The 12807-nt window shown below is 44.3% G+C and overlaps 2 protein-coding genes across 2 annotated transcripts in view; one reads left to right on the forward strand and one right to left on the reverse strand.

Annotated features, from left to right (window-relative positions):
• Nucleotides 1-885: 885 nt before the first annotated feature.
• On the forward strand, nt 886-10105 carry INPP5E (inositol polyphosphate-5-phosphatase, 72 kDa). Its single transcript, XM_009892261.1, has 10 exons — nt 886-1742; nt 3558-3681; nt 4425-4522; nt 5222-5346; nt 5496-5615; nt 6015-6122; nt 7087-7248; nt 7822-7937; nt 8398-8534; nt 9675-10105. Exons 1-10 carry the CDS (start codon nt 886-888, stop codon nt 9805-9807), a joined length of 1980 nt encoding a protein of 659 aa, XP_009890563.1. The 3' UTR covers nt 9808-10105.
• A 2451-nt stretch (nt 10106-12556) lies between these two features.
• Nucleotides 12557-12807, reverse strand: part of PMPCA (peptidase (mitochondrial processing) alpha) — a gene marked incomplete at its 5' end in the record, with an annotated part of 4523 nt that continues 4272 nt past the window's right edge. The window contains one exon of the mRNA XM_009892333.1: nt 12557-12798. Within this exon, the coding sequence (XP_009890635.1) occupies nt 12629-12798 (170 nt within the window). The remainder of the gene's footprint in view (nt 12799-12807) is intronic.

Consider the following 12807-nt stretch of genomic DNA (forward strand, 5'->3'; position numbering starts at 1 on the left):
GGAGAGGACGGGCGGCTCCGGCTCGGGTGCGAAAATAGCGTTCCGGTGGGATTTAACAGGATTTGGCCTTTCTAGTAGAGAGCTGCTGAGCGTACCGCTGCAGGTGGGAAGTTTGGGTTGCAATAACGGCAGAATAACGCGGTGCTTCCCCCGCCTGAGTAGGAATTTGCCTTCAACCCCAATTCTGTATCCCTAAAACCTACTCCTCGGATATTTTCTCGGTTCCAGCGGCAGGGGCCGGGGGTGGGCCCGGAGCAGCGATCTCCCCGCTGTGCGATCACGGTAGAAGCTGAGATCGTTGGAAATTTCCCGGCCTCTGGCACCGGGCGCTGTGGGCAGCCCGGAGGCTGGTTGTACTGGTGACTCAGTGCGCGGCAAGGAGAGCAAGCTGTGATTTATGTCCAGTTTTAATTTCCTTTCGTGCTAACAGCACACACAAGCTTTTCTTAAAGAAGTCTGTACACAGCCGTGATGCCTACAGCGGTGAGGAAGTCTGTTTGCTGCTGTGCTTGTGGAAACAAAAAACCCCAAAACATTGGTTTTCTAACAAGGTCATATTAAGGTTTGAATTGTCCTAGAGGAAGGTCCTCTGCGGAGCTTGCTCTCTGATTAAGCAGCAGAGTTCGCAGTTCAATAACTTTTCATTCTTATGTGTTTCCCTTGGGAAAATCCAGGTATCCCACCTCTTGAAATTTTGCAGACAATGCATCTGCCTACATCTACCCCTGCCCTTCATTCTCAACCAAAGACTGAGCTGTCTCCAATTTCCATGTCTTTCTGGCTTGGTTAAAGCCCTGTGAACCTGCGGGGTAAGCAAGGGAAGGAAACTATGCTGTGAGGAAGTTTTCGCACGGAGCAGTGTCCATAGCTGGTACCCGGGGGAGAATGAGTACTCCAAATGGCTTTCCGCAGCACCCAGGGGCATGTGTTACTCGGAGCACGGAGGGTGGAGCAGTACAGGACCTGCATGCTAAAAAAGCTGGTAAAGTAGCAAAGAAGGAGGCTGGTGGCAATGGGGTGCTTACCTTTGAAGATCCTCCAAGTGTAGGCACCTCTTTAAATGAAACCTTAAAGCTTCTACCAGATGAACTCAAAGCTAATGTGAAAATCAAATCAGTTACTCCAAGGCCTCCTCGGAAACCCCGGCTGGAGCGTGCCGCATCTCTGGATGAGAAAAGCTGGAGGAGGTGGAGGCGGTTTAGAACGAGTCAGGAAAGTCTGACTGATCCCAATGAGACAAGTTCCTCAAATGGTTCTCTGCAGGAAGCGTCCCTCAGCCCTCCCGTCAGGGGTAGGGCGAGCCCCTGCCATCAGTGCTGCCAGCAGAATTCTGTGCACAGTTCATCAGATGCCTCGGAAGCCAGTCCCATGGGGAAAAGCAGAGGGAGCACCTCCGACCTGGGGAAACGAGCCTCCGAGATCTCCAGTGCCTTTGGTGGGCTTCTGCGGGGGAAAGCGTTTGCGGGCGGCAAACCCCGACTGTCTCAAATAATGCCGGCTCGACCTCTGCCACCCCTGGAGCTCAATGTGGCCTCTCACACACTGAGGACAGCTAATAGGATTGACTCAGATTGTATGGATTATCGACATTATTCTCAGCACAAGTTTGGGAGGGTAAGCAGCAGCCTGAGCGATACCAGGCTACATGGTAACGGGATGGTCTATGATAATTGCTCCACAGACTCCATGAAATCTACGTTCAGCCTGCTCACTCCCATTCGCTCCAAGGATGTTCGAAGCAGGTATGTCCCCCAGCTTACTGTGGCAAAGTTTGGGGTGTGTTAGCGGGGAGCCAGCTGCTCTACAGAGCCCTGCAGGGCAGAGGCAGGGAACCGCAGACGGGTCGGTAAAGCACAAAAGTTGTTCTGTGTTGTTTAACCTGCTGTGGAGACTGGGAACTGTTTGGAGATGAAGAGATGAGTACAAATACTGTATATTTACTTGCTTCAGCTGGGTATTGTTTTTCATAAATGTAAGTGTGATTTGCTGTCAGCTTGCTTGTAATATTTAAGTAATCTGTTTTAAAAATTAAGAAACAGTAGCTGTGCATGCTATCAGTTGGGAAAAACTGGGGTTTTTTTAAATCTAAAAGTACATTGGGCTTGAACTGAAATTTAAATGGCAGGAAAAAAAACCCAAATAATTTAGCTTGAAACTATCTTGCCGTACGTGCAGTACTATCACAATCCTGTAAGGTGCTGAGGGTCCTCTGCAGCTGTTGAGCTTGCTTGGCTCTGGCAGGATCAAATCATGTACTGTGAACTGCTTCAGTGTCCCACAGGAGCTCCTCTGCCCCAGCTTTTCCAGGAATCTCTTGAAGAAGGGTGTGATTCCACTCAGATCTCAACTTTCCCCCAAGCGTGGCCCTGACCTCTTGCTCTGGTTGCTAATTTGTCTTCGTTTTTAGCTAAATTTAGATTATTGGTTGGAGGGAACCGAGGTGAGTATATTAATCTGCTTGCTAGTGTATCGAATCCTCTTGTGTTGGCAGCAGACCTTCTGTTTGTGAAGACCTTCCAGCACACAGCACAAACACTGCAACGAGTATTACTGGTAATACTGCAGGTCAGGAAACCTGTTAAAACATAAAGGATATCAAGTACTGAGGTAAAGGTTGTACGTTACAGACACACGACAGCCTGCAAGACCTTGAGGGATAAATCTGACCATGAGTCCAAAGAGTGGAAGTCAGTGTTACAGGGGAAAGTAGTTCTGAGATAAATTAAAGTGTTACTAACTGGTAAAAGAGCCCCAAAGAAAGATTGTTACTTGTTTGCCATGAGGGGTTTTCTTTCACTTCCCTCTCCAAAGCTGTTAGGGTAGCTGGATAGACTAGTGGGTTGCGCAGCATTCTGTGGCATCACGCCGTCATCGTTATTTGCAGAGCTTAAGCAAGATTAAAAATGCTTATTCAACTTGCAGTCCTTTTGCCAATACCCCTTGCTTTTGTAAGCAGCGTGTTCTTTGGAGGGGCAGGTGGTGTGGGGCAGATCTGTCCTTTTCGAATACGATACTCTTGTAGACTAAATACTCAATAAATCGTTTACTTGAAAGCTAATTTGACGAGCTGAATTGAAGGAAGAATGTGAGTTTGAATCCTTGATGAGGAGCAACTTGGTGCCAGAACAGTGGGAATGGTGGAGCTATTTTCATGTCTTAAGTAAACTGAGCTGCTTCAGGACACTCAAATATCAAACCAATCTCTTCATTTTGTGTCTGCAGTAAGTAGTAGGGGGACTGAAGACTTTGGGTGGCTTCAGTCTTCTCATCACAGAACTCGTGCAGCATCAGTCTTGCCATCAGACTCAGGTCCTGGCTTTAAAAAGGCTGGTTCATCACAATAGTTTTGTTTTCTTGCATGAGATCCATGAACTGTCTATAAGGGCCGGAACTTTATAAGGAACTTGAGGCAAGCAGAACAATATCTGAATACTAAATGCAATTTTCTTGAGCTAAAGATACATTCTTGATTAACTCAAGACTCAAGTGTTACAAATCATTATTCCAACTTTCATGCCTTTTCCTTAGACGCTTTTTTATGGGTCTTCTGTTCACAGAAGCTATTTGGAAGGCAGCCTTCTGGCAAATGGTGCCTTGCTGGGAGCAGAAGAACTTAGCAGATATTTCCCCGATCGGAATATTGGAATTTTTGTGGCCACCTGGAACATGCAGGGTCAGAAGGTATGTGCACGTAAGTCTCCACGGGTCTTTTGGCAGTGGTAAAGTTACACCATCTTTGCTGCAAGGACTGGTGCGATGCTTTTTTTTCTGTTCGTGACTATGTTCCTCATCAACCTGCGTTCATCATCTTTACCAAATTACAAGGTACTCTCATACGTGTTCACCTTAGCGAGAGTGTCATCGTAATGGGGTTCCGCAGATACCAGCTATGAAAACAGTGAGCTTGCGAGTGCCACTCTGGCTTTTTGTGGCAGCTCCTTTATGCTCCATTGCAATTAGGGTCATATGAAGATGACTCGCGATTTAATGCTTATGACGAGAACATCTCTGATAAAGAACACAGCCTCCTGCCTACATCTTTACGTAGCCTAGGAATTCAGGATTGATTCTACCAGGTGACTGAGAAGCTGTGCTTGGAGGAACACAAGCAACCCCTGGGGTAACCACTGAATAGCCTACGAGCTTGGTAAAAAGTATCACAGGAAATTAGAAACATCACATTACTGGCCTGCATGGCTGAACTGTGGAATTTTGGTTGCTGCTGGAGCAACAGCAGGTGAAGTCTGCCTTTGGGAAGGAGAATTATTAGTATTATCACTTAACCTATTTTTTGAAGCCTGAATTGTTTGCATATGCTGTGGACCTTGTAGTTTAACCTGGACTTTTCTTGTACTTTTCTATTCAATCTTTGCATAACTAATAGTGCTATTTTAGCTTTTTTTTTTTTTTTTTTTTAATAATAGGAACTTCCTGTGAATCTGGATGACTTCTTATTACCAACAGATCCTGACTATGCCCAGGACATGTATGTCATTGGGGTTCAAGAAGGCTGTCCAGACAGGTAGCAAAAACAATGTAATGAACCATCCTCTTTTATTGTTAACTAATTACTTTGTTTATAATTAGTCTGGAAATAGTCTCCCTCTTACTAATATTTTTAATAAACCCATTTAATAAGACTCTGAATACCATTGCATGAGCATCAGGGAAAATGGGGTTTAGAGAAAAATATCACAAAAATCTGTAAATACAGAACTTGGTCCTGTTGTCAGGGCAGCTAATAGCGAAAGTCCAGTCTGGTTTCTGTGGGCAGTTTAGCATAGGTCTGAGCTGGCTGTGAGCTGCTCACGGGCCGGCTCTTAGCGTTAGCAGCCACGTGCTCATTAGTAGCACATTGCTGCAAACTTCCAGTCTGTCTGAGACTGACCGACCCTAGAAGAGCCGGCTGAAGCCTCATGTCAGACTCTGCTTTTTTAGGGCGTCTTCCCAGTGGGACTCTCTTTTCCTCAGATTTGCGAGCTGCTCGGCGCAGTGGCAGTAATACCCTCTCACCAACATGCAGAGCCTGCTGCATGGCATGTGTGGAATTACACGTCGAACTGCCCAGCCTTCGCTGCAGCATCGCTGTGGCAGTGGAGGTTTTGCTTACACTTACTCGACGTTGGCAAAGGGATTTCTCTGTTTTCACACTGCTGATTTCCTGTCCTGGTTATTGTCTCTTGTACCATCCTTGTGATCCAGCTGTTGTTCTTTCCTGCAGAAGAGAGTGGGAGATCCGCCTGCAAGAGACACTGGGCCCCCACTACGTCATGCTCTACTCTGCTGCACATGGAGTGCTGTACATGTCGGTCTTCATTCGCAGGGACCTGATCTGGTTCTGCTCAGGTGTGTGGTCCAGTAAAAGCTGGAGATTGGGGAGAGGAAGGGATTGCTGCCGTCGGGTGTCTTGTCCTTTCTCCAGGGCTGTCCCTCACCTCACTCCTGCTCACTGTCTCCAGAGGCTTTTCAGTAACAGCAGCTTTTTCTCCTTCCAGAAGTGGAGTATGCCACGGTGACAACTCGAATCGTATCTCAAATCAAAACCAAGGGAGCTCTGGGAATCTGCTTCACGTTTTTTGGGACTTCCTTTCTCTTCATCACCTCCCACTTCACATGTGAGATGTTTACAGTCTTGTTAGAAGTGTCCTGATTGAGGGAGGAGGGGGGGTTGCTTCACAAAGGTAAAAAAGCTGCAGGGGGATAGAGGAGCAGCGCAGACTGAAGTCAAAGCTCAGGATCGCTGAGCTGAGAACACTAAGGGAGGGGGATTTTTTTTTTGTAGCAAATTTACCAAAGAACAGTGTTTAGAACAAAACAAAAATTAACTCTGCACGTTTGTATCCCCTTTTCCACGCTTTCTGTCATTATTTTTCAGTCTGTGTGCTCCCTGGGTCAGTGTCACATTTTACACGTGGGAAATGTCTGATGTCCGTTGGAAGCTGCTGTTGTAACCAAAAATGGTAATTGAATGAAAATGATGCATCGTTGGCAGTAATGGGATTTCTGTCTTTCAGCTGGGGACAGTAAGGTGAATGAGAGGAAACTGGACTACAATAAAACCATTCAAGCCCTTACACTTCCCAAGAACGTTCCAGACACAAACCCATATCGATCCAGTTCTAGTAAGTGTGAAACCATGCTTGTGTGGGAGCCCAAATGAACAGAGTTTGTGAATTGTCTTTCAGTCTACGCGAAGGAAGAGAGAATGAGAGTGCTAATTTGAGACGGTATAAAAAGAGACCACAGGTTTTTTTTGTCTGAGTATGATTTTTATTCACATGATTATTTTTTTTTTAGGTGGGGCATAATTTTGGGGGGAATTTGAGAGAAGAAGTTGAAAAATGGAGGGGGAGAGAGAAAATTCGAAAGGAATTTTCATGTGAAGTATTTTTTCTCAGAGCAGCAATAAGATAATTTTGGTGTCATTTTTATCAATATTATGGATGCGTTTCACTTTCCAAGTGTTTTCTAGAACAGTAGAAATTATTTCAAAACTTATGAGAAGGAATATTATTTCAATTTGCATATACACAGGTAGGCGTGTTGTTTGCCAAATTCCATTATTGTTTCTTAATGCTGTGCTGTTACCATGACGTCTAGATGTATAGCTGAGCCCTTTTTCTAGAAAGATGAATTTACTCTTTATCTGCAGTGTAGCGTTAGGTTTTTGTGTTCATACTATTTTTAGCTCCTATAGATAGTTTGGTCTCTTTAGAGCTTCTTCTATGCTTTTTTAAATTTCTGTTCTATTTTCTACTGTTTTTTTATTACAATATTCTGTGATGGTCACAGGCAGAAAATGTGCTCGAGTATTGTATCTCCTGGCAGTAAAAAGAAAGAAGTTATGCCTGTTTCTTGAACGTACCTAGCAGCACTCTCAGTAAGCTATGCATCATACAGCTCTCCCTTTGACAGAATTCAGTGAGTGTCATTTTAATAAGCGTGTAGCTACATCATATACTTCAATTTTCCTCAAAAAGGAGACTCAGGGAAGAAAAGTTTGTATTTTGTATTTATTTTTTTTTTACTTTCAGAACTTTTCAGGCTATTTACATTTATACTGACACTTCTGGCTTGAATTTGCAGATGATGTTACAACCCGGTTTGATGAAGTATTCTGGTTTGGTGACTTCAACTTCCGGCTAAATAAGGATCGCGAGACTGTGGATTCCATCTTGAACCAGAACCCAGAAACAGACGTCTCCAAGCTACTGGCATATGACCAGCTTACGAGTGAAATGAGTAGGGGTGAGGGACAGCTGTTTTTCTCCCTGGTCTCCAGGAACAGACATATCTACACACAGAAATAATTACAGCCAAATCCCTCTTTCCTAGAGACCTTTCTTGCTTTCTCTTGTTAAGTGCCCTAAAAAAGGAAGTCAGGAGTTGTCACATACAGGGGCAGTCTGTACAAGGGACTTTGTGCTATAGCATTTTGCTATATTTAGTGTAATCTCAAGGCATTTTCTGATCCATTTCATCTTACTCCTCTACAAACTGGACATCATTCTGTCACAGTGTCTAGGGCATTTAGATTTGAATAGCATTTGCAAAGCATTGTGAGCTTTCAGTGGAAGGGGAAGTGCATGCGCCAAGTGTTCTTTGCTTAAATAGCCACTGGCTATTTTTTATCCTCACTACATAACAACTTGAGCTTGCTCCCTTTCTGGACCTCAAGCCCAGGTTTTTCTACTCATGTGTGTACATGGCTGTTGTTTCGAGCCACCAGTAGTTAAGCAGTGTTGAATGAATGCAGAAAGTGTGACAGGTTCTTAGGAAGGAGGAATTTGTTGTTCATGCTGTTCTCCCTTTCCCTTACAGGGTCCATTTTCAAAGGATTCCAAGAGGCTGATATTAATTTCCGTCCTTCCTACAAGTTTGACATAGGAAAGGACAGCTATGACACCACCTCCAAACAGAGGACTCCTTCCTACACGGTAAGGGATGATTTCAGAGCAGCGTGCTCGAAAGGCTGCTCAGCCGCACATCTGCCTCCAAAGGGGGTTCTCACCTGCGAGAAAAAGCTGCCTTCCACAGTTGGGCTGCATGAGATACAGTTGCGCTGAGATTTGTTGCTTAAGAGGAACAGGGCACGTGGAACTGGTTTGGAAGAAAGGATTGTTGAATCCATGAGCACAGGGAGTTTGGCAGAGGCTGCTAATCATGTTTTCCCTGCCTTACGTCCTGTTCAGTGCATTCTCCCCTGTGCGCAGAGCTGGGCGCAGAACCACTATTGGATCAGACACACGTTCTTCATGAATGTATCCCTGCCCAAAGCACTTAATTTCCTGAAGTGTGGCAAACAAATGGATTTGTCTCTTGTGAATCAGTGCTTCTTTCCAGGTTGGATGTGCGAAGGGAGTTACCATCAGTCTCCCCTTTCTCTCTGCCTCCCAGGATCGAGTTGTATACCGCAGTCGGTACAGAGATGACATCCATGCTGTCAAGTACTCGTCTTGTCCCGTGATCAAAACTTCAGACCATCGGCCTGTGTTTGCCTTGTTTCGTGTGAAAGTGAGGCCTGGCAGAGACAAGTTAGTACCTCCTCGACTACCCTGTACGATTGCACTTGGCTCCAGTGATCCTGAGGATGTGCTCCTGTTGGGAGTTTGTCCTCTCAGAAGAGTTCCTAAAATAGAGTTTATCCCATGTAGGTCTCTGCAGCCTCTTTGTTTTTTACCCAATATACGCTCTCAGCGGTCAGAGCAGTCAGAGTGCTTAAACCTTGCGCTGACATCTGAAATCCCTGCTGCCAGGTCCCTTAATCCTCCTGAGGGAGACAAACGGAGTCCATTGCAATTGAGTATAAATCTGTGGTTTAGCTGAGATGCAGCTGTCTGTTTTTCCTGTCAGCATGGAGATCTTTCCTGTTCTGTTCCTCTCTCCCTCTTTGGGATCAATGCTGTTTTCTCCCCCACCGTGGTGGCTGCATTTCAACATAGCTGTACATCAGTGAAGTATTTCGAGACCCTCCAGGTTTCTTAATGTCCCGCTGTGGACTGCCATGCTAGTAGAACTCCTCAGAAAATTTGGTTAAGTCACTGAAATTTAGTTAGTCTCTTTTCTGTGAGTAGCATGCTCGGGGATTTCAAGACCCAGATATCTAGCAAATGGTGATTTCTCAAAGCACTTGATCAACAGTACAATTAGAATTGGGATATTTTTTTTGTTTTGTTTTATTTATGGGTATTAAATACCCATTAAATAGAAGTATTGCAGAGTCTGTGCAGCTGGGCTGCTAGGGTTTCCTTCTCGTCTCTGTGGAACAGACCAACAAGGTAAGAACTCTTGTGCATGAACCGTACCAGTGAATACACCAAGTTAACAGTAAGCTACTTTACCTTCTCAAATGAGTGGGTTTTGGTTTAGGGTTATAAAGAATGTCCTCCATGTATGCCCCTTATGAATGCAGGCCTATTCCTGCTTAAATTGAAAGTATATTTGCCTTTTACAACCAGTATTTTCTTCATTTAAATGTATTGTGAAAAAGCTTAACTTGTTGCTGTGGAAGAACAACTTTGTTTTACCCATTTTCTCCCACAGCAGTAGCTGAATGCCTTAAGAAAGTTAAAAATAGCTTTCTGGCCTTTGTTGTGTGAACTAGTTGGGAAATGTTGGGCAAACAAGAAGATTGTATTTGTGCCCTGATCTAATTGCTTGTGTTTATATTATAGCATTCCGCTTGCTGCAGGGCAGTTTGACAGAGAACTCTATTTAATCGGGATAAAGAGGCGGATTACAAGGGAACTTCAGAAACGTCAAGAGCAAAAGGACCAAAAATCCAGCAGCATATGTAGCATTTCCTGAGCTGAGGACTCTGCAATGCTTGTGTTAGAGGTGCCCGTAAAGAGGATTTCAGGCCACGGCAAACTCTGCAGGGAATTGTCTGCCTAAGCACCTCTGGCGGTCGCTGTGGCTTGTGAAGAATGTCTAAAACCTCATCCTCCATTTGCATGAGCTAATCCACGTAGCTCAAGTGCTTTTGCTGAAGAAAATGGAGTCAGTTATTTAGGACATCCATCCTGACAGATGTAATTGATTTATTTTTAACCATACTATCTTTGGAAGCAACCAGGTACAATCTCTCGTTTCTAAGATGACTCCACACAGGGAGCACAGCTTCTGGAACTGGCAGGACCAGGGGCAGGGGACCTAAGAAAAACCTGCAGAAAGGTGAAAATTTTTGTTTGTCTGTTTGATTTGATCTGGTTCGCTTATGTACGTTGCAGGGTTGTTTTGTTTTCTCCTTATCTGTAGCCAAGTGTACAATATTCTGTAAAATGTGCAACAGGGACCAGTTAGGGGACGGTTTTGTGTAAGGATGGTGCTGCTGCGTTAGGCATTTTTGGTCCTGTACCGCAAGATCTGTGTGAATGTACTACTGTACATTTGAAGTGTAGAAACATTGCCTTTCAATAATTATTCCATAGGCCTTCTGTCACTAAGGGGGTAAATACCAATCTCTCACACCATGTATTTGGCTGTTGAGACTGCTTGAAACAATCCCTTCCTTAACTCACTTGCCCTCCCCAGGGGTGATAAAACACAACCTGCCTTCAGCAGCAGGACACTCAAGTTGAAAATAATGGCCTAAGTACAGCTGCTGGGTAATGCTTCACCAAAGTGATTACAATGTCAAGCGAGTATACAAGGGAAGCACGCAGAGAAACTGCAGCAAGACAGATCAGTGCAGTTCCATTACCTCTGATTACGGTTAATTTGTTTTGGTTTTATTTTTCCAATTCAGTGGACTGTGAATAACTTGCTATTTTTGAAGTAGTGTTGTCTTAAGGCTAAACATACTACATGGACCAGTACGGCACTGGTAAAATGTTCACTACAGCTAATACTTAAAAACTCTTCCTGGGCACAGATCGGCTGGATCATTAATCACCTTAGTTCATAAAACAGCGTGCAAACAACTTGGAGGAAGTGCTGCTAACTATGCAACCTGTCTTAAGACAGAGCTTCTGTTCTGCGGTACAAACATTTATGGCACTGACCTGTCTGTAGCCATCAGGTATTTGGATTTCCTTTCTTTTTAAAGGAATAAAAATAAATTAATGCAATACCTTAAATGAGAACCAGCTGTTGTTGCAGGGGTGTGAGAGCTGGAGTTACTTCATTGTGTGATGCATGCTAACTGTTCGGGTGACCTGAGCCACTTGGCTCCAGCTGGAAAAGCGGGATGTTTTGCCTGCCAGTTCAAGAAACCCAGCCCATTAGCTGATGAATTTCAGAACTCTTACTACTTGCTCCAGTCATTTAGAGGTCTCTTTTATTTTCTTACAAACATACACAACAACTGAACAGGACTTTCATACTGTGGGTTCCACAAGAAGCGACGCAACATGTTTTCTTCTAGTTGCGTGAGGAAAGGTATGGGGGTAAAGCAGGGAATAGCTGCCCCACAGTGTTCTGCTCCCGGTTTGATTGCTCCTTACGATGCACGTCGAGCCAGTGAAGTGCTGCAATGCAGCTGTCTACACTTTTAAGCTCACATGTTAGGGGATTATGTAAATCAGATGTTTTATTTCCTTTCTGGTCGTCAGTGTATCAAATGCATGGCACTTAGCTTTGTGTCAGTCACTTAAGAGCTCATGAGCTTTCTGAACATCATTTTGTTATCTTGACTCCTAGCTGAGCTCCATCTCTGCTCTGAGACTGAACATTATGTCTTTTTTTTTACAAGGCCTTCAGTTCATCTGCGTGACAATTTGAAGGAAGTAGGGTGCAATAGCAGCTCCTTTAATAACTTCCTGTTTGGATACCAACTCTGATGTAAAAGAACTTTTATTCTTTAGCATAGTTCACTTGCAAGTGAAAAACCTAAAGAATAGGATTGCTTTAATTCTACAATAAGTGTCCATGTAGGATTATGCGCAGTATCTCTGTAGATGAACTCCACAGAAACTCAGTTGTGCCATAGGTCTATTTTCCTCTGAGATCTAGAAAAATTATGAAGTTGTTTCCAGACATGTGACTTCTAGTAATACTACAGATGGTAAATTACACTGATGAAATGAATCCGTGATGCTTGTAACAAAACCTGGACTGCAGGAAACTTGTTGCCTAACTTCACATGGATAATAACTCGTATTTTCCTAATTCGGTTTGACCAAGTCTTTGTTCACCTTGGTAAGAGCTATAAATATTCTTTGAATTCAGATACGTAAGCCAAGATCTTTAACATGCCACCACATCCCCCAAGACGGGCACACACCAGGGCCTCCAGCGTGACAGCCCCACCTCTACTGCTGATATATAAGTAAGTGGTAACACAGCAGTGACTCACTTTTTCTCAGATACGTGCTTTCAGTTGTAGTGATAAATATTTTGGCTTGCTATGTTCTCCCCAACGCGAAGAGAAGGCTGCATACACCCATCTTCTCTTGTAACCTACTTGGAAGGTCAACGTACTCATCCAGAGCCAGGGTGGGCCTTTAAGCCCAACATAACGAGCTCTTCACAGTTCAGTGTTGTGAAGCGGCTTTGTTCAGCTGTAGCGTAGCTCCATGTTTGCACAGTATGCCTGGAAAGATGGGGGGGGAGGGCTTGCAGCAATATCATAATCTCAAAAACATATTAAAAAAGAAGCAAGTCTGTCAGACGTGCAGGACGCACTGCTTTATCGAAAGAGCCGGTACATCCGAGGGAGTCGCCCATCCTTACTGGAAAGCGCTGCCTGGATGTGTTCGTAAGTGGGCAAATCTGTTAAGTCACCCAGCGCAGCCACAGCTGGTTTTTTATGAAGCATCTTAGTGACCACTCTCTTGATATCAGTAGATTTCACCTGGCCTGTAGGGA

The sequence above is a fragment of the Charadrius vociferus genome, unplaced genomic scaffold (assembly GCF_000708025.1).
Source record: "Charadrius vociferus isolate BGI_N301 unplaced genomic scaffold, ASM70802v2 scaffold549, whole genome shotgun sequence".
Classification (NCBI taxonomy): Eukaryota; Metazoa; Chordata; class Aves; order Charadriiformes; family Charadriidae; genus Charadrius; species Charadrius vociferus.